Here is a 24,437-nt window from a genome sequence, read left to right on the forward strand (position 1 = left end):
GTAAATAATAATAAATAGTAAAATAGTGATGCCTCATTCTGTCATATGCTTTTACAATATGCCCGTATTGTTTAGTAAATTAAAAGAGCAGTTTGTTCCCCAGATTTTGTATTTTTATTCTTCACTGTATGTTGGAGTCCATTTCCATGGATTCTGGTCCATTTTAGTGCATGATGCAGTTATTAAGAGTATGTAGAATTCCTGCACGTGCTGAATAGTACTCCTGAGTGAATAATTACCAACTGCAGAATTCCTACACATAAAATACAAACTGGACTTCAGTATTCCTTTTACATGGATGCATTGGGACTGGAAAGACATGAAGAAAAAATTGGGTCTTATAGGAAAGGAATCACTCAGTTTTCATGCTCTTAAAATACAATTATTTTGAAGTGTAGGACACGGAGACCTTGCTTGAATATTGTGGTCCTTTCATACATTTAAGACATGTTTCAGTGGCTTGCTTTGGATTTTGATGCAGTGTTTGCTTTATTTCAGGCTCATGTTGACTTTGGTGGAGCTGTTGGTTCCTCAGAGACAGATGATTTGAACATGTCGGCGGTTGAGGATAGTACTAGCACTGAGGATGCTCAAGGCTCACCGATGGCAATGTGGGAGACTGATGTTCAAATCATTGAACTTGAAAAGGGAAGCCTTGGGCTCGGCTTCAGCATTTTGGATTACCAAGTAAGTTTTATGCATGAACGTGGTATGTGGTGATATGTGCTAGGGACACTTTCCAACACAGATGTGCAGGTACCGGTTTCCTGAAACCGCAAACTCCAGACAGTAGTCACAAAAATCTACAAATTGTACTATAATGAACATCTTTGAGAAATGTTTCATGGCATTTTGGTGCCTCTGCAGACATTTACTATGAGATGTACTTCCCAACCACATTTTCAAATGCTTTATATTGTCTACTTCTTAAATTAAATGTTAACATTTTTTACATTTTTCTCCTATGTATTTGTACTTGCAATAACAGTTTAGCAACCTCAGCTAAAGGACTTCTTATCATACTGATTTTCTTTTAGGATCCTATTGACCCAGCAAGTACTGTCATAGTAATCCGCTCTCTAGTTCCTGGGGGTGTTGCTGAGCAAGATGGCGGACTTCTTCCTGGAGACCGTCTCATGTTTGTCAACGACATTAATTTGGAACACGCTAGTCTCGAGGAAGCCGTTCAGGCACTGAAAGGGGCACCAGGAGGAACAGTTAACATCGGGGTCGCAAAACCTTTACCTGTAAGGATGTTTTAGCATGTCAACATTGTTAGCATTGTTTAAAAATAATGCTTGAGTACTTTATTTTTTAATTTCTAGCAGACTTTAGTAAATGTAACTTAATCATTTTTCTTTTGTATTTTCAGTTTATTATTATTATTATTATTATCATTATTATTTGGTTTATATAATGCCAACAATTTACTCAGCACTTCTTACAGTACTAGAATTGAGAAACTAAGACAAACTGATACGTTAAGTAAAGAGGGCCCTGCTCGCAAGCTTACACTCTTCACAATTGAAATTATCAAACCATGTTTACAAAGACAGAGATAGACAATGTCTGCGCTTAGTTCCAATTTACTAGTATGTAATAATAAAGATTAACAAATAGAGATCAACATATAAATATATGAAATAAACATGAGGCTTTAGTCCTGTATTTTTCTAGACACACGCAATCTCACCGGTCAAGTGAGGAAAAAAACAATATTAATCAGCTAACATAAATATGGCTAGACGTCTAGAGCAAGCGAATATCTGGATAACAAAGTAGTAAGTTTTTTTTTATGCATCACTAAAGGGGCACTCCAGCCATAGCATGCACTTTAATGGTGTGCGTGGTCCCTTTAAATTTCCACGTGGTATGTTTTACAAATACATTTGCACTTTTCTCCAAGCCTCCGTTAAATGACCTGGAGGAGATGCATTCAGCTGAATGCATTTCCCGCACGTGATGTACTCGCCTCCGGTCAGATGCACTGCTGGTTCAGGTGAATGGTGCATGCAAGGGTCTGTTTAGACCCCAGTGTGCATTCTTAGTCTTCCCATTGATGAGAACCTTCCAGTCACTGATTGGCTGCTTAAGCTGTCAATCAGTGACAAGACGATGTTCTCATTGATTTCAATGAAAGTACTTTCCTACCACTGATTGATAGCTTCAAGCGGCCAATCGATTGCAAGAAATGTCGGATCATGAGGTAAGAGTTTGCAGCATGGCAACACATTCTGTTTCTGGTGCTCTATTTTTTTGGGTTTTGTTTTGGAAGAATGTGTATTAAAGTACTCACAGAGGATTAGGGTCCCACACAAGTACTTTACTATGCACTAAGTGGGTACATTAGTAGTGGTTCTGTTGTGTGTTCCTTTTGAATATATATATGAGTCCCCTTGTGTCCCTAGAGTTTGTAGAGTATAAGAGGCCACTGACTGTTTGATTTTGTTAGACTGTTTAGCTTGCTAACCTGACACTACCATCGACAAATACCGCCAGGGTTTAATCCTACCCTTCTGCTAGGGTGAGAACGTACTGAGAGCATGAAAGTGCATGTTCCCAAATGCCTCTGCATGCACATACCGAAACACCGCTCGTTTAGTGGGAAAAATGTGTCAAACAGTACTACTGCCACTCACTCTACCTCCATCCTCAGCATTAATAGTTGTAACCTTTGTTTTAACATACTTGACTTTCTGGCATGCCCTATCCATCTGTGCTATTGTTTAATGCAGTCCAACTGGTACCTCATTGTTTCTGCAGCTGTCCCCAGAAGAAGGGTATGTTTCTCCTAAGGACGACTCTCTTTTCTACACGGCACAATCATATGATGATGAAGGGCCCGCTGATGCTCCGCTTTTCCATGCTGAGCTAGCTCTGGTTAGTGATAGCCGATTTCAAATTATTTCTTGTATAAAAGCACTATACTTGCTTTAGCCGTGACTATGCTAAAGCTAACTTGTATATAGTCTCTGTGTCAAAATGTACTAATATAGCTTTTTTTTTTTGGCCTTTTCTTGTTATCTCGTTAATCTCTGTGAAATGGGTGTTCAGTACATTTCTAATAACCATAGCGTTGTTGGATAGACTACAGTTTAAAACCACTTCAATATTGTACCTTGTAAGGCAAATTATTGGCAATCAAGATGTTGTATGTTCATCAATACATTACTGAATGTTCTGTATCTTTTGTTAGACTTGTCAATCCTTTAAAAAAACGACGCTTAAGGAAAATTACTCTTGGTTCCATTTTAGAATATATTCCAAAAAGTGATTGTAACATGTGTGTCATCTTGACTGTATTTGCGATTGTGATTTCAGGTGGAGGCTACAGAAGCTGACCTGATTAGTGATTCCATTATGGAATCCCAGCTTCCTCCAGAGGAAGACAGCTCATTTCAAGCTTCTCTCATAGCGCTGCATGGGAGCGCCTGTAATGTAGATCTCACGGATGAGCTATCATTCTCAACTCCACAGGTGAGCAACTGTAAGAAATATATGTGATCATAAATACCGTATTTGCTCGATTATAAGACGACCCCGATTATAAGACGACCCCCCAAAATCAAAATATTAATTTAGGAAAAAAACAAAAAGCCTGAATATAAGACTACCCTATAGGGAAAAAGTTTTACCAGTAAATATTAATTAATGTAAATTATTTTCATGTTTAATAAAAGCTATGATTGAGAAAAATATATTTTTTAAATTTCCTTTTATTTGCCAACCTGCCCCCCCCAGTTATGCCACTCTGCCCCCAGAAATGCTTTATACCCCCCTATTTGCCACTCTGCCCCATGATATGCCTTATACCCCTGTATGCCACTCTGGCATATAGGGGGTTAAAAGGCATATCATGGGGCTGAGTGGCATATAGGGGGGTATAAAGCATTTCTGGAGGTATACAGGCATATCATGGGGCTGAGTGGCATATAGGGGGTTAAAATGCATTTCTGGAGGTCCAGAAATGCATTTTAACCCCCTATATGCCACTCAGCCCCATGATATGCCTTTTAACCCAGCATGTACTGGCTGCCTTGGCTTGATAGGAGTGTGATTGCTGTTAGCAGTTTGATATATATATATATATCAAACTGCTAACAGCAATCACACTCCTATCAAGCCAAGGCAGCCAGTACATGCTGGAACCTGGGGATGATAGCAGTGGGATTACAGCCTCCATATGCCATGCTACAACCCCCACCCCCCTTACACATCCATGCTATCACACACACACTCACACTCATTCACAAACATTTAAATACTCATTCATTCCCTTAATCACACGCACTTCACACATACTCAAAAACCCTCCCCCACCCCCTCACCTGAACTGCAGATCTCCCACTCGCAGACTTCTGCAGGGGACCGGCTGTAGCAACTTCTCTGGCCCCGCCCTCAGAGGAGGGAGGGGGGAGATAGAGTTCTGTGAGGACGCTGCAAGCTTCCTGCCCTGCTTCTAACAGAAGAGACGCTGCTCGCGACCGGTAAGCAGCATGGCGCCAGCATTTTTTTGGGGTCTGATTAGAAGACGACCCCGATTATAAGACGAGGGGTATTTTTCAGAGCATTTGCTCTGGAAAAAACCTCGTCTTATAATCGAGCAAATACGGTATATTCCCACGAGGGTACCCTAAACAGTGTGCTTCATTACTCATAACGTTCCAAACTATTCCCTTACACTTTGCATCAGTTTGGGTTAAAGCAACCAATCACTGGCAGGGAACTGGTTTCACTGAAACCATTAAAAAAGTGCTTTCTGTGCATGAGTATGGGAGGTCTCATGTACATTTCTCCTGAGCCATGGCTTGAGCTGGATGGAGGTTTGTATACTGGTAAGCAGAAGATGCATTGTACCGAATGCAAGCCAAAATGCTTGGTGGGGGTTCCATATACTTAGAGGGGATTTCTGATGAATCCCTGGGTGAATTTGCAGAGAATGTAATGTGTCCCTGTGTCCAACAACCAACAGCCTACAGGCCAGGAGGAGAGATACACTGTGCAGGTAGGAGTTTGATCCATCTGTACAGTGTTTCTGTATGCGTGTTATCATGAGGGGATGTCTCTGTATAAATTCATGTGTATGTTCGTATATACATTATGCATTTGCATCTTGTTTGACGGAAAATTTGTTATATTTGGATTGTTGGGGAAAGTAACCCAAAACATCACATGACTAACAATAAGGTCAGCCTCCAGCTCTGCAGATAAAGGAAGTTTATTGGAACACAATCTAATAAAACTCAAAAGCATAATGAACTTAATATGAACCAAATGTTTATCTTTTTTGTTCTAAGTGATATCTGTAATAATTCTTATAGAATGAGTCTGAAGAAGCATTTGCAGAGGATACGTTTCATTCCATATCTGATATGGTCACAGAGAAACCAGAATTCCGCGAACCAATGCAGACGGCGGAGCTGTGGGCTACTTCTACACCTGTGTTGGATTTTAAAATGCCAACCATAGATTTCTACAAGCAGAACCTTGGGGAGACTGAGAATGAAACACTGGAAAGTTGTAAAGGTGCTTCGTTGAAGCTTAAGGAATCTTTGGACTTTGGAGTCTTTGAGAAGCATAATGAAAGTGCAGCTGCACCCTGGATAAATTCAAAGTCTGGTCCTAGTGAAACACCTGATATGTGCTCTACTTCTAAGGTAAAGTGTATTTTAAAAGAAAAACAAAAAAAACTTGATATAGAGAGATCCTAGAGATTATCTGTCTATAAAGGGATACCATATTTGCTCAAAGAGTTGTGTTGGGGGTTATATTCTTTAAGCGACTTAGAATGTTTGTTTGTGATAGATGGAAGACTTCCCAGAGTCGCTAATAAAATCTGCAATTAAAACTATTCTGTAACTATAATTTGTTCCTCTGGGAGAACATTTGTTCAGTTTAATATGTGAAATGACAGATGTGTGTAGTCAATTATAGTAAGCAGGACAAGTTTGTTTTTTTGCCACCCAATTTAGACGCACTTGATCTTATGCGTGGACTAGCCAAGGAACTCGAACAGCTTTGGTAGATTGAACATAGAAAATTACATTATAAAGTACTAATTACTACCAAGAATAAAATACTGAGGTTAAGTTCAGTTTTTGTTGAAGGTATCTGAGGTGACATCCCTTTGTATAAGGAAATTAAGCACAATTATTTTACTTTTTATTTGCCCTCTTTCTACATAAGGGTTTCCTGTAAATGTTGTTTTATTTTCTGACTGAGGGGCATGTTTTTCAAGCCCTGGGATGCAAACAACATCCTTTGCCATGTCATTCTGACCTTGCCAATGCAATTTGGCTTTGTTGTTTGTTTTTCGGGCTTTTCTTTGAGTTCGGTAGAAACTACTGTGATTGGGAACAATTTAGTAGCCAACGCGTCCTGCTGTAATGGCTTTATTGGGATCAAATCAAGCCTTTCTGTTGTCTTTTTTTTTATAGGCTGAAGGATACTCATCTGGAAATCTATATCTGGGAACAAGTGAAGATTGTTCCACCAAGGCTCTAATTAAAGATACGTTTGAGAAAACCATTACTGTAAACAGAGGCAACTGCAGTCTAGGTAAAAGCAATGTGTTTGGCATTACTGCTGTTCAATTTTGCCTTTGTTAGGAATAATATTGTGCGTGTGCAATACACTGCTTTTTGTTATAGACCTTGTCCCTTGTTACATTAACACAAGCCATTCAAATCTCATCGTGATGGAGAGCATACAGATGAGAGCTACCAAAATGTTGAATGGTTTGCATGATAAAAATAATCGTGAAAGAGTTTAACAGCTTTCCAGCAGAAGTGGTAGAGGTTAATACAGTAAAAAATGTCAATTTTACCTCAAAGCGTAGGGAGAAACATTTATGACTCAAATAGGCAAATCCTATTTTTCCCTGAGTCAACCCCCATTCATTAATAACCGTGTACCGATGAATGCCCTCTCTTGCCATAAACGAGCCCAACTCTTTCTTCAAAGCATCCACATTATCTGCACTCACAGAGCTCTCAATCTTAAATGATGGCCTCTCTTTATTTGCTCAGTCTGTAGCATCAAACCTTTGTATATTTAAAAATAGTTTGATTGCTTCTGAAGCAGGATAAACTGAGTTTGGCCAAACCCCGTTCATCATAATTCAGCCTTCCCTTTTCCTTCATTAGTTTGTTATCCCCTCTTCGTTCCCTTTCCAGTTCCAAAATATATTTCGTATTGATCAGTGATCAAATCTGTACAGCATACTAGTTGACGTCTAACCACTGCTTTGTGTAGTGGCAAAATATAATTTTCTGCATTGTTTTTTTAACCAATGGTAATGGTGAGAGAGGTTGATCATAATATGCTAACATAAAGCTGAAGTTATGGATGCGCTATAGAATGTTAGAAATAGGAGTATGATTAGAGACATACAAAATACACAGTAGTTGCAATTGTGTTTTGACTGTTGATTTTGTTTACGTAACTAAAATAGGTATGACGGTTAGCGCCAGTAAAGATGGCTTAGGGATGATTGTCCGCAGTGTTATTAATGGAGGATCCATTAGCCATGATGGTCGGATAAAGGTGGGGGACTGCATCTTGGCAATCAATAATGAGTCCACCGCTAATCTAACCAATGCACAAGCACGGGCTATGTTGAGAAGACACTCGTTACTTGGACCAGATATAAGGTAGGCCTTTCAAAAGTTATGTTAACTGTTATGTGAAGTTTTGTGAGTATTAAGCCATGTAGGGATCTTTCAATGAGAAAATGTTTAGTTTCACTCCTTAAAGAGTTTTCAAGAATCCAAACAGGATGGGCTTATTTCTACCTTCATCAATCTCATGACTAGGTTAATGGAACAACGCAATAGTGGGTCTTGAAGTGTGGCATTAAGCAAGACTTCTACCTAAGTTTTACTTTCTGTGCTTGCCATTCAGGCAACGTCTGACCCCATATAGGCATGATAGGGTGATAGGCATTATGCTGTGCTGATATTTGTCCGATTAAGCAAGTAGATTATTGCGGTGTCATTCCAACAACAACCTTCTGGTGATACCAACCACATTATTCTGAGGCTAGGCACTAAAAGAGAAATTGCATGGAAAGAAGGATCAAAATGTTACAATGCCTTTGTCCGGTTGTATACTTTACTTTACATACCTTTTCCAGATTATCAGCAGCACATTTTTTTTTTACTTTGTTATATGACTGGGAAGAAAAAAAAGTCCTAAAACTACCAAATATTAGATATTGGGCACCTTTTCCAGGAACAAAGCGAGAATGGGGAGATTTCCAAGATGAACATATTGTTAGGTTTCTAAAGCTGGAGATTTTTTTTTTCCTTTTTTTCCTTGAAAGGCTGGAGTAATTTCAGTTTTGCAAGCCCTGAAACAGCTGGCTGAGGTTGCAGGTTTTGCGTTGTTTAGCACCGGGAAGCAGCTGTTCGGCCACTCGCAGAACGCACGCTGTCCCACTTCGCAATCCACCTTGCCAGGAGTTTCGGCTTTCTGCACTGCGACGAGAGCCAAAGCTTTGCATTCACCAGCAGCTGCTGCTAACATCTGTCAGATAATTACCAGTTTTGAAATGGAATTCACCTGCCCTCACCTAAAGAATAAATTCCTTGATCAAGGGAGAGAAGACGGATGGCAGGAACAATTTTTTTCCCCTCCTCGTTGATAATCACAGCTATACACACATAGAAAGAGCAGATGCTTTCAGGGGGAGGTGTGGATATAAAGGGAGAGATGGGATTTGAGGGGGGGGGGAACAGACAAAAAAATTGCACGTACTTTTAACTACATATGTATGCCGCACACACGCAGCGCAAGGCTTTGACATTTGTTAACACTATTGTAAAAATATGCTGCAACGTATGCTTACCATTCTAGATCTTCTCCAGCACCTGCTGATGATCAGGCCCCCTTTTATGTGTGAGTATCGGTAATTCAAAGGCTCCGCATGACTTACCGTCTGCAAAGTGTCTGTTCAACCATTTTATCCTCTCTTCATCTTCATTTCCATAGATTGATCCAGAAACAGACTTTTGTTTGTCCGTTTATTTGTAAATTGACATTAACTGGCATGTGCATGTTTTACACTATTTTTTGTATGTTTGTTTTTACTGAATCTGGATCAGGACTTTTTTTTTTGTTCTTCTTCTTCTTCTCACCAGGCTTTGTTTAATGATAAACGAGAATGTGCTTTAAGTGGATTCCAACTGTGTCTATATAGATATTTTGTAATTTGCTGCTTCCATTAACCCTTTCGCGGAAGCCTGGGGCTGCTGCTTTTTATTTCTGTCTTCAACATGCGTGGATGTCTGGGCACTTCTGGCATTGGCTCGGTTTTCTGCATGTGGGGCTGTGTGCTTTAATAAATATGTTTTTTTTATCCTTCCTACCCTCCTCCTTTCATTGAGGAGAGCAATGATTGCTTTCCAATGTAAAGTAGTCTCAGTGATAATGGCGTGTTAGATTTATTGGTACATGGAAATATGTTTATTTTTCATGATTCCTTATATTTATTGTATTAATAATATAAAAAGCATTTTTAGATTATCAAATGCAGAACATTATTGAGGCCTTGAAATATTTTGGCACAGTACTAGTTGTATTAAATTCTGTTCTACTACCATCCTTCGACTTTTTCTATCTCGAGCAGCGCTTTTCTTTCTTCAAAATGTATTGAAGTATAACCTACCTACGTCTACTGCATGTCCAGTGGCCCAAACCATTATCCCTATGGTACAGAATAAAAGTTCCTTAAAGTAAAAATAGTCCATCTCCTACGTACTGTTTGCAGATTATAGTAGAATGTCTAGTCCAGTCACACTAAAATAAGTATCCATAGAGAAGCTCTATGGAGTAACGTGAACTGGATAGATTTTTCTCTCAGTGGGTCCAAAAAAAATAAAAAAAAATAAAAAATCTGTAGAATAAGTGCATTTCTTTTACGTATTGTTTCATATATTTTATTTAGTAAAAATCCTGCCTCAAAAATCTGTTTTTTTTTTCTTCTTCTTTTTCTCTTTCAGTAGACAACACATTTTGTATTGAAAGCAAAATCTTGATCATGTATTCATGAGTTGTTTATCTGACTCCTACTCATTGGATGTCAGTCAAAAAACCCAGGTGCCAGGCAGCGGATCAAATTCATTTTAGCTGTGATATCGTCATGTTTATTGGCCAATTCCCAAAGCACTTGTGTTGGTAGCCACCAGCTGTGTTGCTTGATTAAGGTGCTGGTGGGCTCCATGGTATTTTTATCCTCCTTGATTCAATTTAGCACATAATATGAAATCAGATGAAAATTACATATATTCTTCTGTCTGAGCAATGCTCTTCAGGTCTTTATTACAGTGAACGTTTTGTATAAAGTTTGTAACTCCTTCAGCATCCCTCCTTATGTGTCAGATTATATATATATATATATAAAACAAACCTACCCTACTATTTATTTTGGTTTTTTTTAAGTGATTACTATGGAAAACAGCTTTTTAACCAACTCTGGTTGAATATGCACTTTTTGTTAATCCAGGCTTTGTCAAATCTGTGTGTAATTTTGTTAAGGGGTCAGCAGAAATATCAGCAACCATAGTTGGCTCCTTGAGTTGTGGCTCCCTATTTGGATATATTATTTTAGTTTACCGACCCTACCAGAAAGTATATAATTGGTTAATGGCCTTTTTCGGGCATACATTTTGCCCCTGCTTTTCTGCAATCACCCATAGATTATAAAAGTTCATATGCCAGTCCATATTACATTTTAAGGGCAAATAGATAAAGATGATACCAGTACTTTATAAAATGTCCTAGCTGCTGCTCCATATTGAACACTTTTTTTTTATGCTTGCTGTTTTTTTTGTTTTGTTTTTTTTTTGACTATTTATGATAGTTATACATTAACAGGTTACCTTTTTTGTCACCCACCTACCTGGTAACACTCCATTACAATACCATTACACTATTATAACGTTATAATTTTGTTTCCATTCTACCCATTGTAGCCTTTCACAGGTTATCTGCTTAGTGCATTTCAGGGCACCGAGAAACAAACACCATTGTTGGTCTATGTTTATTCTTAGAATTATAATCTCCCGTTGTTCTTCCTTTGGCTTCCAGTGAATGGGACTGGATTACATATCACGCTGCTGTTATCTACCACAAATCTATGAATTTTAAACTAATTTATATTTTAATAGGGTGCCGAATTTGATTATATCACACAGTCGTAGCTTATTTAGTCTTTCAGTTAAACAGGTTTGCAAAATAGTAATTACATACCACATATTAGACAAACATTGATTTAAAAACCTATTATTACATACCTTGCATATAGTGCATACATTTAAAGAAATTCACCATGATTAAAAAAAAAAAAAACTACCTGAAACCATATTAACAATATGTGTATATGATTTATGACCTTTCAGTAATACATCCTAGCTAAATCTTTCATGTTGGCATTTGCATTTCTCTTAATCTTGATCTTTTTAAGTGTCTTGCACCGCTATGTTTGTGTTTTTGTTTTGTTGGAGCTGTCCAAGAAGGAAAGGTTACAAAAGCTGAAAGTATTATTAATATACTATGCTTCCCTTATAGCATTACATATGTTCCAAGTGAGCATTTGGAAAAATATAGGACCTGCATTGGTCAAATGAATGAAGTAAATGATTCCACTGCGCACGATGTTGGGTAGGTATTGTTATTATTTCATTGTAACTATGTCTGTGCCAGCAGGTTCCATAGCGGTAATATAAAAATATGAACACACATAAGGCAAGCTTACAACCTATTGGGCAGTTGATGGGGACTGAGACAGCCGGTAAGAGTAATAAGATACTTGGTAGACAGGTTGATGTTCCAGAAAGCTGGTAGGGGCAGAGCCAAGTAGTTCTGCAGAGTAAAACACTGCAGACGAAGGGTTGATGGTCGTGTAGCTCTGTTAGATCTCTAAAGTAGAGTTGTGTTTTAAACGTATCATCTAGGGCTATAGTACAGCACCAGTGATAGGTGTTTCATCATAAAACGTGACCTGTTTTAGCAATTTAGTATTCAAACCCAAGTGCACAACACAATATGTACTCCTATATTGAGAATATAAGGCCAGAGGAGCTATCATTTCGCAGCTGGATCACTAAATGCAGTCTTGAGACACAGAGATAAGTGAAATGCTGTAGGAGTATCAATAGAGAGTCCCAACTAAATAGAGAGCAGATTGGGAAATTTACTAATATGAAAACATATTTGGGTTTTTTTTCCACAAGTTTCCCATTGCCTTTAAATTCATAAGTGAATACCGGTGGGTATTATTGTTCCCCATTTGCAGACTCTGTATATAGTGAATAAGCCTGTTAATGAATCGGGTTATTTTCCTGGTGACCTTTTTATGAAATCACTTCTACTTTAAAAAGGAAATCTCCCTAAAGTTGCTTTATTTACCAGTATCACATTAAAAATATATTGTTTTCTGTTTAAAAACAGTTCTAGTTTTTAGTTAGGATTTTTTTACAGACAGCTTGTATATGTCATTTGTATGTTTTCTAGCTCTGGTGTCTTGGCCCAATGTAGTGGACATTGTTGTTGAGCTGTTGAGGAAGTAAATTGTAAATAAAAATAAAACCACATTCTTCAATGCTGAACTATGTTACAGTATAAAGTGCTGTACTTAAAGCTCATAGACAAATACTTGTTTTTCCACATGACTTCATGTTTTTTTAAGTAGTCATAATCTGTCTTTGTTTACATTTAGAGATTTTCCTGAATTGCCTGAACGTGAAGAAGGCGAGGGGGAGGAAAGTGAATTTGAGAATGGAGTTTACAGCAATTGGAACAATCCAAGGAGGTACAAAAGCCTATCATTATGTTTTTTTTTACCCTAGTATTATTTATTGGTTTTATATATAGCGTCATCATATTCCACAGAGCTTTACATGGGTAAACATGACATAACAATATATAAGATAACAATTTGATGTACAGAAACAACAGTATTGAAATCCAAAGATTGAAATGAGTTTGCCAAGTGAGGTAGTGTAAAGTGAGAACTGAAAGTGTCCTAAAATTGAGGCTTAGGGTACCTCGAATGAGAGGGGAAATGTTACTGGAGAGGGAGACGCTGAAGGTACTATCAGAAAGGTGATATGTGAACCAGGAGAGAGTAATGTCATGAAGATCGTGAAGAATTTTTAGGAGAGGAAGGTAGTCCATGAAGAAAGATCCGGTAGGATTAGCATAGAGTGTAGTACCCTTGGATTTAGCAGCGAGGAAGTCATTAGTAACTTTAGTGGTCTCAGTAGAATGTTCAAAGCAGAATTCAGATTGAAGGGGGTTAAGTAAGGAGATGGAGTCAAGAAGCGTAAACAATTCTTTCAAGAAGCTTGGAGACGAGAGCAAGAGAGATGGGGCAGAACAGTCGGATTTTTTTAAGATAGGAATTATGGTAGCATGCTTGAAGGAGGAAGGGGCACATCCAGTAGAAAGGCAGAGGCTGAAGATAAGAGCTAGTGTAGGGACAAGAGTACACGAAAGAGACTGAGTTAAATGAGAAGGGATCGGATCAAAGGGACATGCAGTTGGACAAGAGGAAAGAATGAGAGCATGAGCCTCATCTTCAACGAAAAGAGAGAATGGGTTTAATGTAGAAGAGGAAGAAGAGTTCAGTGCATGGGAGGGTGTGTCAGATGGGAGGAGAGGGCAGGAGGGGGGCTGTGCAAATATGTCAAATCTAGTTTTATTTTTATTATTGAAGTAATATAGCAAGGGTAATATCAGAGTAGTAGGAGCATTGCATGAATTTATAGTGTAGGACACAGACTGAGACTGGGAGCACCATTGAAGGTGTTGGCTTACTGTCGTATGCCCCTGTTGGAAACGTGAGCATGGAGTTATAGAAAGAGGTAGCAAGGTTAGGGCATGACATGTTTGAGATGGGAGATAGAAGTGGGAGTAAATTGAATGAGAATTTCTGAAGATCCAGAATTTTTGAAGAGCTAAGGTCTCTGGTTAGATGAGGTCGTTGGGAGAAGAGGGAAAGTGAAAGAGCGGGATAGAGAGTGGTGGTCAGAGAGGGGGAAAGGGGTTAGTGAGAATGCACATGCTAGAAAAAATAAGGTCCAGGATGTCATTGTGAGTAGGGGAGCTAGAGTGCTCTGTGAGATCAAAGGGGGGGGCTATGGAAAGAAACATAGCCCCCTCAGAGGAGAGGAAGTTGGGAAGCTATGAGGAGAAGTGTCAAGATATTAGCAGGGCCAGGGGGACAGTATACAACTGCAATGCGTAAAGAGATGGGATTAAATAGCCGGACAGCATTGACCTCAAATCAGGAGAAAGAGAGTAGAGAGCCTATGCCACCACTCTTCCCGTCATCAGGTCTGGAAGTGCGAGTGAGGTGGAGGCCATCATAGGAGAGAGCAGTGGAGAAGGCAGCATGTCTGGTAACTTTAGAAGTCTTAATTGTGCCATCTTAAAATGGTATGTTGATGTAAATAACATACAATCTGACATAACGGATTTTGTGTGTGTGGCTGTATTTACTTCTTTAAGGGATCACCAAAGTAATTTAGGAATTATTATGACTAATCATGACTAATTGTTGATTATCTCCCTTTAGAGTGGAGCTGTGGAGAGAGCCTGGCAAGTCTCTGGGGATAAGCATTGTGGGTGGAAGAGGAATGGGAAGCCGCTTAAGCAATGGTGAAGTGATGAGAGGAATCTTCATTAAACATATTTTAGAAGACAGTCCAGCAGGGAGGATTGGAACACTGAAAACTGGAGATAGGATTGTTGAGGTATAACCCTATGATTCTGAATTCATTGACTAAATGAAATTTGTTCACTGTCAGCTAAATATATAATTAACCCACCTGAGATTCATAATGGATGCACCCACTTAGAAAAATGTAGATTTTATATTTGTGAAGGGAAAAAACACAATTTGACCAGAGGGGGATTAAAATGTGTAATATAGACTGTGGCTTTCAGTAATCTGTCATTGCGCCCAAAGTCTCCAGATAATGCAGTTTGTACAAAGAATGTTGGCTACGGCTGTGAAAAAAATGTATTAACTATCCATAAAGATAAGACAGTTTACTGGTGTTTTTAGTGGCCTCCTAGGATGTCATGTGCAGCATTTCTGAGATATTAGTTTATACCATTGTATTTCCAAAATAGATAAATGCTGGGTATTATCCCCCTGAAACGCGTAATCATGTTGTAATCATAAATTAAATATATGTGTTCTGGTCTGAGTAAGCAGGACTTGGCACAACGCAGTGGTTTACCTCTCAACAAGATTACCATCCTGAATCTTCAACTGTCTCTTTCTGTTTGCTGTAATGGGTCATCTGCTAAATTAAAGCTTCAGATTAAGTATGGGGAATCTAGTTGTAGAAAAGAGATCCTATCGCTAAAGCCTGTTAGAAAATCACTTTAAATATAAGGCTGCCGTTTCAGGGGTTTTCTGTGATAAAGCCTATTAGTGACACCTATTTATAACACCGTCTCTGTTACCAGCAAATTGTGTAGAACGACATGGTTTAGGTTGGTGCGGTATCTAATGTGAGGGCCTTTTAAGATTTTTTTTTTATAGCTATATTAAGATAATGTGTTATCCTATACAGTTTAAGGAATTGACATCCCTCTTGTTTAGGTGGATGGTACTGATCTGAGAGATGCAAGCCACGAGCAAGCAGTTGAAGCCATAAGGAAAGCTGGCAATCCAGTAGTCTTCTTGGTACAAAGTATTATTAACAGGCCAAGGGTAAGTGCAAGTTTTTTAAGGTTTTTCAGGTTCTTATGCGACTGATTTGTCCTGCCTTGAATCTGTTATGTGCATTGCCTTAGTACACAGATAACTGATAAGAAGAGATGCAAAGGGGAGCTGCTAACACTAATCAACCTACCAAGCTTTATGTATATTGATCGAGTAGTGATCTTCTGCTTTTCTGTTTAAACTTCCACTTTTACAAGTTCTTTCGGATTCGCAAATGCATTCATAAGATTTTACCACCTTTTCTTCTCCAGCCTGAATCTGTGTATTGTTCTCCATCTGCCTCTGCTTTCAGAGGGCACCCACCTACTAACCCATTTACACATCACACCTTTCAGGTAAATATACAGCTTGCCCCTGATTTTCATGTGAGACTTCCTCGTAACTTCTCGTTCTCATGCTTTTTAAACTTATATTGGATAAAAAGTTCATTCGCTTTAGCATGCTTCAATTAAGCTACCACTAAAAACTTCATGTCGTTGACTTTGCATTTCTGATGTTATATGTGTGGTTCTTGTATTATGGTTTCTATTGTATTACTATTTTTCCCCTGTATGGACCCATTTTGAGGTAGGCATTGATGAGATGCCCGAGATAATGTACTTATTTAGTTGATGATGCTACAAATCATTAAATTCTGTTTTTGATTCTGCGATAACTAGTTTGATATTGATTGTGCACTTTTGCATGGATTCAAAGCCATGAAAACCAGGGAGATTCATGCGATGGTTGCTGATCACTATTCTTGTATTTAATATAGTGCACATTGTGTTTGCAACATTGGAGTATGCATTATACAGGGCCAACTCTGCCCACCCTGAAGAAGAAACTTACCAGAATTAATGGCAAAAGGCTTAGCAGAAGGGAATCACTGTCTTTCTCTCTTTTTCAGTTTGACACATGTTCCTCTGCATAATAATTATAGTCTTATTTATATAACACTAAGAAAGTACGGTATGCATGCTCTCTATGACATGGTTAAACATAGAATAACGCATTTAACAAGAGAAAGAAAGTAAGAAAATAAGATGGCGTATCTAACCTTTGGAAAATCAGTCCTTCCAGGGTTAGCCATTTATAAATCGGTAAAATTAAATGTTTCATCTAAGCTCATATGCAACTCACATAACAATGAAGTCTCAGAATTACAAACCTTGTGGTTCTTAGCATGGTTTGCCCATGCGTTGGTACTGCCCACGTAATATACACTCACTGGCCACTTTATTAGGTACAACTTGCTAGTACCCAGTTGGACCCCTTTTTGCCTTCAGAACTGCCTTCATTCTTCATGGCATACTTTCTATGGGGTGCTGGAAATATTCCCCAGAGATGTCACGCAGTTTCTGTAGATTTTTTACGGCTGCGCATCCATGATGCGAATCTCCCGTTCCACCACATCCCAAAGGTGACTGTGTAGGCCATTGGAGTACAGTGAACTCCTTGTCATGTTCAAGAAACCAGTTGGCGATGATGTGAGCTTTGTAACATGGTGCATTATCCTCCTGGAAGTAGCCATCAGAAGATGGGTACACTGTGGTCATAAAGGGATGGACATGGTCAGCAACAATATTCAGGTAGGCTGTCATGTTTAAATTATGCTCTATTGACAATAAGGGGCCCAAAGTGTGCCAAGAAAATGTCCCCACACTGTTACACCACCACCACAAGCCTGACCTGTTGATACAAGACAGGATGGATGCATGCTTTCATGTTGTTTACCCCAAAGTCTGACCCTGCCATCTGAATGTCGCAGCTGGAATCGAGACTCATCAGACCAAAGAATGTCCTTCCAGTCTTCCATTGTCCAATTTTGGTGGGCCTGTGCGAATTGCAGCTTCAGTTTCCTGTTCTTAGCTGACAGGAGTGGCACCTGGTGTGGTCTTCTGCTGCTGTAGACCATTTGCTTCAAGGTTATTTGAGTTACTGTTGCTTTTGTCATCTCAAACCAGTCTGCCCATTCTCCTCTAACCTCTGACTTCAGCAAAGCATTTTCGTCCGCACAACGGCCGCTTACTGGTTAATTTCTCTTTTTGAGACCATTCTCTGTAAACCCTAGAGATTGAGCGTGAACATCCCAGTAGATCAGTAGTTTCCGAAATACTGAGACCAGCCTGTCTGGCACCAACAACCATGCCACGTACAAAGTCCCCTTTCTTCCCCATTCTGATGCTTGGTTTGAACTTCAGCAAGTTGTCTTGACCATGTCTACATGCCTAAATGCATTGAGTTCCTGCCATGTGATTGGCTGATTAGCTATTTGTGTTAACAAGCAATTGAACAGGTGTACCTAATAAAGCGGTCAGTGAGTGTGCATTGCTGTGGTAGATAAACACGAATAGTCAGTAACTATGGGTTGTCTTTTCATTTTAAAACCAGACCATTTTTTTTTTTAAATTTGCACTATAGAACACCCTGGCAAAGGTGGTGCTATTTAGGATTCAGACATTGGCTTTATTAGAAACCATGTTTAATTTTTATGTTCATTTTTGTAAAGGAAATTTTGTTTCGAAAATGAAAAGAAGAACCAATTACAAACACCAGATTGGAAATGTTGCGTGCATTTTATCCAAATAGGATTAAGAGATTCCCATAATAGTTTTACTACTGAAATGCCTATAAATCATGTGACGTGGCCCGCATTAAACGTAAAAGGGATCTGTGCAGCTGCGGGATTTTGCATGTTGCATGTTAACACAATTATGTCGGACCCTACACAGTCAGCCTATTAATACCACATTACAGTGCTTTGTATATTGTCTTGGCCACAGGTATATAATGCTTTTGCTTGTTTGTTATATTTGCATGCAGTTCCTTTTACATATTAACAGTTTTATCTTTTTTTCCTTTTTATAGACCAAACCCACAGCTCTGGCGCAGAGCACATTTGGTACTAAACCTCTGTTCAGGTGCACTAACCCATTTGCTGATTCTTCCCAGTTCAGCACTAACAAGGTTAGACACTGTTACCAAGGATTCTTTTTCTTATTCTAAAAAATGCCTTTTCAGTAGCAAAAAGGTATATGAAATAACTGCCAAAGTACTTTGGTCAATAGTCCACGCCAAGGTGCTTAGTCTAGGAATATTACGACATCCATTGTAACCCTATATTGCTAGCATAACCTCTACAGCACTGTTACTTCCCCTTGTTTTCGTGTTTGCTTTCCAAATGTTAGACAAGAGAATAGGATCTGGCCCTTGCTCTCCTGGTTGTGTTTCAGTTGAGGTCTTTCACAAGTCCCATAAGTGGTTTTCAACATACAGCACTGATGATTTTATAAGAGCTTTGTAACTATTAGAAATCCAGTTGTATTGTAGGAGACCATTTTATTTTTTAGGAATAGTTTTGCTGATCTGGAAAACAAACTGTTGAAATGTATTTTGTTTTAAAAGTGGACCCTATGCCCTATGAGTACTGGGACATCCCCATATGCACAAAATAAGCCTTGGAAGCAATAATAGCTAATTCAATCCTTTTGCCGTTTACACATTTTCTGCAGTGAAGACTCATTTAATGGAATCTTGCTTAATATTTGATTCTGTGTTTTTATTGCTATAGGACATGAATCCGGTTAGAATTGCCTTTCGTTGTTCCCCAACTAACCCCTTTGCCCCTACGCCGTTTAAGGTTTGTCGGAGTGCGCAGACTCAAATAACTGTGGATACATTTCTCGAGTGTCCGGTGTGTGGTTCATTTGTGCTTGTGCTCCTTCCCATTCTCTACCCATTCAGGGCTGGATTTCTAAACATGTAATATATAGGGGTACCTGCTTAGCAAAGCCATTTTTACATGTGGAAATGCATGATGTTCTCCAGGGTTTTCCATTGGGAATTCATTGGGACTATGGGCACCTATTCACCATTGTGTACCTCCATAGAATACACAAAATGGAAATCCTGCCCTACTCCCACACTCTGTATCCTGTGTTGTCCCCGCTAACATTATTTCATCTAACTATAGTAGTCTTATAACTGTTTGGGACTTATGTTGATACTTCTATGTTTGACCAGTAATGTGATATCGCTAAAAAAAACCAACAACAACAAAAAAGCATTTGGCACATAGCAGTATATTTCCCCCAACTGTTTGCAGAGCATAACCTGTTTTGCGCCCCATCATGATTTATTTTTACATATATTGGCGTGACCATAGAGCTTACATACGCAACTTACTTTGTTCATTTTTATTATCATATCACTTCAGAACCCACATTCATACTAGTAAATGTTTAACTCACAGTGTGTAAGCGTTGCTTCTCCGTTTTCAGGCGTCCAGTAATTCTGATTCAGACTCTGAAAAGACTTTGGTATGCAATCCTGTTTCTGCACCATCGACGCTTTACCCAGCGAACTCTGAAGGTACTCAGATGGCCTCCGGAGAACCAGAGCTAGAAGATGAGTTTGGCTACAGCTGGAGTAAGTCAAATGCCTCTGCTTAAAGTAATCAGTTTTTTTTTAATAGAGAACTTAAAATTCTATGTACCCCTGTGGTGTAATGAATGATTCATTTCATTTTTGGGTATCGCTAAAATCAGTGATTCTTACAGAGTCCAGTCTTTAGCTGTAAACTGCTAAATGAACTGCAAGGGATGTTGTAGGCAATGCAATGTTAATTGCCATGGATACAAGCTTACAGGAAATGGTTTGTGTGGTAACCATGGTACTTTATATTATACAATACAGCCCATACTGAACCTCACAGTAAAGCAAACCAGAAAATCAGAAAATGTATACAATTTAAAATTCACGTCAATTCTAATGACATTAATGGAGTTATACTTTATATAATATCATCGCGTTTTATTTGGCTGATATCATGATATTCCCTGTTAACGGGTCATGTTCTTCATTCCTGGGTTCTCTTATGGGACATGCTATTTTTAAGTTGCTTTCAGCTGGAAACCACCTAAGGCTTTATAAGCAACTATTTAAGTAAGCTGAGCCAAAGGTTACCATTTCCCATCACTCTGTGTCTTTCCCATTAGGGTTACCTGTTTATCATGGACTTGTTTAGCAATAAAAGGTAAGACAAAAACAAATTATCAGTGGTACAGTCAGGGCACAGTGGTTGAAACAAACTTTTTTTTTGGTAAAAATATATATTTTCACTATCACTTTTTTTTGTTTATTTATTGAAGAGGGACACAATGGTTTGCTCAGTCATGCCTTTTATTTTGCACTTTGTTAATGGCTTCCTGCATCCTTTTATCAGACAGGTTTTGTTGCTGCTCGCTAATCGCCAATAAAACTTGATAAAGTAATCAATTCAATAAAATCTGTATGGTGAAATGGTGGTAGAAGTGTGATTGTTGTCTCGAGGGGACCACGATACGTTTTTAGCCCAGTTTTGCTGCAAAGAGCTAATTATCCGTGTCTGTTCTTAGCATGATGGGCTTGTTAATTAGTGTTTCTTTCCCCCACCCCATCTAGGAAAGATCTCACAGCGATATGGAAACCTGCCAGGAGAGTTGCATATGATAGAGTTGGAGAAAGGCAAGACTGGATTGGGTCTGAGCCTTGCTGGAAACAAAGACCGATCCAGAATGAGCGTCTTCATAGTGGGGATTGATCCAAATGGAGCAGCTGGCAAAGATGGCCGTTTGCAGATTGCTGATGAGCTATTAGAGGCAAGAAATACCCAGCCAAAAAGTGCATGGATCATAATTTTAGATTATACGATAAATGTTCCAGGAGCTAGCTCCTTCTTAAATTCAATTGTTAAAGAAATTGATTTAGGAACAAAATTAAACAGTTTTTAGTCATTGGTCTCTGCACAGTTGTAAGAAAAAGATGATCACCTCAAACATATATATATTTTTTGTGACAGCTGAGCCAGAATAGGGAGAATCTCAAAATTCAGTTGCACTCTGTACGTGATATAGTCTGTGATGGACGGAAAAGTAAATGAGTCTCCTTTGAGAAGGCAAATAAAATGTTCTGTGTTGTATCAAACATGCTGTTAGCCCTCCCTCTCTCTCGACATCTAGCCCTCTCTCGACATCTAGCACTCTCTCTCTCTCTCGACATCTCGCCCTCTCTCTCTCTCTCTCGACGTCTAGCCCTCTCTCTCGCTGTCTCTCTCTCGACGTCTAGCCCTCTCTCTCTCTCTCGACGTCTAGCCCTCTCTCTCTCTCGACGTCTAGCCCTCTCTCTCTCGACGTCTAGCACTCTCTCTCTCTCGACGTCTAGCCCTCTCTCTCTCGACATCTAGCCCTCTCTCTCTCGACATCTAGCCCTCTCCTCTCTCGACATCTAGCCCTCTCTCTCTCTCTCTCTCTCGACATCTAGCCCTCTCTCTCGACATCTAGCCCTCTCTCTCTCTCGACATCTAGCCCTCTCTCTCTCTCGACATCTAGCCCTCTCTCTCTCTCTCTCTCGCTCTCTCTCGACATCTAGCCCTCACTCTCTATCTCCCTCTTGACATCTAGCCTTCTCTCTCTATCTCCCTCTTGACATCTAGCCCTCTCTCTCTCTCTCTCTCTCTCTCTCTCTGTTTCACTATTTTAGGGTATAATAAAGTTTCAGTTTTGATGACTTTTAAACAATACATTTCTATAGCATCCTGCTGTATTCTTATCTTTTTTTTTTCTCTCATAATACTAGATAAACGGGCAAATACTGTATGGAAGAAGTCATCAGAATGCTTCATCGATTATTAAATGTGCGCCATCAAAAGTGAAAATAATTTTCCTAAGGTAAATTATAAAGTGTTCATCATTTGATAATGCATTAGTAGTGTGAAGGGTCGCAGCTCCAACCATGTGTGAAGGCACACTGACGATATCTTTAAGTTTCAGGGTGCAGATTCATTCCTGTTGTCATTATATTAGATGAGAAAGTTTCAGTGCTTGTTAATATCTTTGTAATATATTGGTAAGCTTGCTATAAATGCACGGTTTTGTCTGCTATGCAGAAACACATTTTCCAAACTCTGTTGGGACTTATGGAAAGAAGGTGCAGCTTGGTATGCTGGACTTGTTGGATCAATAATAAGTTCAGAGCTACATTAATTAAACTAATTAAACGCAATTAAACTCTCAGCCAATAAATGGTATCGTTTTAACTATACTTTTCTCCTGTTTTCTCAACGGCTAACACGGTACAAAACCTTTTTATCAGGAAAAATAGGCATACTCGATGGTTCTCCTCTGTCGTCAAATTCTATGTTTCTATGTTATACGACTCTGTATTAGTAGCAAGGAATGCTCCCCGGGTCAAGAGGTGCCAGGCCTCCTCTGTGTATTAGTGTTAATAATGGGGGTATGTATTGCGCAACCACTCTCTGGAGAGCATGCATTTAGCAAATCTTTCCTGAGAGGTCATCTTCACCAAACAGCCCCTATTGATAGGTCAGGAACTTGGGCATAAAGTTAATTGGTTTTGCTTTTGGCCTTGTGAACCAGACCACTAAAGTACATGATACTAGAATTAATTTATCTATTGAATCATTCATAATCCATGTTTTAATTAGAAACTACTGTCCATCATGTTATGCTAATAACCAGCATCACAAATTGATTTTTCACTGCTTCTGTGTGCGTGATGATTAACACTTGTGAATAAAAAGATAGTTTGGCACACGCACCAAGCCAACGATCCAGTTAGGAAGATCTTTTCTGCTGTTTATGTTGTTCCGACCTCACAAAAAATACAAGAGAAATTCACTCCTGTGCTGAACAGCTGTTTGTATGAGAAATTAACATATTGTAATAATGTGTTTCATTTAACGTTATTTTTGAGTACAAAAGATATATTCCGCTTTTTATAAGGTCTTGGATTTCTACACTTGCTGTTAAATACAGAGCTGAATTCTGAATTTGTTTGCTTCCTAAAAGGAATAAAGATGCTGTAAGCCAAATGGCTGTTTGCCCCGTGAAAATGGCAGAACCGTGTTCTTCCAGCTCTTCAGTACTTCCAAGTCAGGAGGTAATAATCATGTGGATGTGTTTATATGTTTGGAACACAGTACTGTGTTTCCTCCGAGACAGAGCTTTATGGGGAGTAATTAGCATGTAAGAAAACAGTAGGGGTATACGGTATGCCCTAGGAATTCTTTACTTTGATTTTAAATTCAACAGTAGAGGTGGCAAGTTAGACACCAACATATACGACCTGTAACTCTTTGCCCTAAAGGGGTGATGGAAACCCGTTTGCAGACGATAAAGTTTCATTTCCAACGTGAAATTCCTGGTGGATTTAAGTACCCAGCTCTATACTACACACACACATATATATATATATATATATATATATATATATGTATATATATATATATATATATGTGTGTGTGTAAGTAACTTAAACTAGAAATTATTACAAAGGCATCACTTTTAAGGCAAAGGAACAGACATTTGAAGAAAAAAAAACTGTTCTTGGAGCTAAGTGTTATTTGACATTCCTTAGTAATGAATAATATAATAAAACTACACACTACAAACTACTCTTTCTTCAACAGGTAGAAGAAAGTGTTCCAAGTTGTGCGCCCCCGGTGAATCTTGGTTCCTTTAAAAGTGTGGTGCATGTTGAGTTACCCAAGGTAAGTTCGTTTCTAAGGCAGCAGGTACATTCTGCTACTTAGTTTGAAATGTGAGAGCAAATCCATCTGGGTATTCTCAGCTTATGTGAAGAAGAGTAGACAGGTTTTTTGTCTAAAACAAAGCGCATTTTAATGTTACCATTCTTGATAATACTGTAATGCTTTGGA

The 24,437-nt window shown here is 38.9% G+C and overlaps 1 protein-coding gene across 1 annotated transcript in view; it reads left to right on the forward strand.

Moving 5' to 3' along the window:
• The window catches only part of MPDZ (multiple PDZ domain crumbs cell polarity complex component), a 54,906-nt gene that overhangs the window by 18,048 nt on the left and 12,421 nt on the right, over positions 1–24,437 (forward strand). Inside the window, exons 17-36 of the mRNA XM_053465957.1 lie at positions 499–687; positions 1,038–1,247; positions 2,764–2,880; positions 3,322–3,477; positions 5,322–5,657; positions 6,438–6,558; positions 7,454–7,652; positions 8,857–8,898; positions 11,569–11,661; positions 12,719–12,811; positions 14,579–14,756; positions 15,617–15,727; positions 15,991–16,074; positions 18,590–18,688; positions 19,293–19,361; positions 20,002–20,149; positions 21,164–21,360; positions 22,337–22,428; positions 23,569–23,659; positions 24,189–24,269. Of these exons, the coding sequence (XP_053321932.1) occupies positions 499–687; positions 1,038–1,247; positions 2,764–2,880; positions 3,322–3,477; positions 5,322–5,657; positions 6,438–6,558; positions 7,454–7,652; positions 8,857–8,898; positions 11,569–11,661; positions 12,719–12,811; positions 14,579–14,756; positions 15,617–15,727; positions 15,991–16,074; positions 18,590–18,688; positions 19,293–19,361; positions 20,002–20,149; positions 21,164–21,360; positions 22,337–22,428; positions 23,569–23,659; positions 24,189–24,269 (2,706 nt within the window). The remainder of the gene's footprint in view (positions 1–498; positions 688–1,037; positions 1,248–2,763; positions 2,881–3,321; positions 3,478–5,321; positions 5,658–6,437; positions 6,559–7,453; positions 7,653–8,856; positions 8,899–11,568; positions 11,662–12,718; positions 12,812–14,578; positions 14,757–15,616; positions 15,728–15,990; positions 16,075–18,589; positions 18,689–19,292; positions 19,362–20,001; positions 20,150–21,163; positions 21,361–22,336; positions 22,429–23,568; positions 23,660–24,188; positions 24,270–24,437) is intronic.

This window comes from Spea bombifrons, chromosome 1, assembly GCF_027358695.1.
Source record: "Spea bombifrons isolate aSpeBom1 chromosome 1, aSpeBom1.2.pri, whole genome shotgun sequence".
In the NCBI taxonomy this organism is placed as follows: domain Eukaryota; kingdom Metazoa; phylum Chordata; class Amphibia; order Anura; family Pelobatidae; genus Spea; species Spea bombifrons.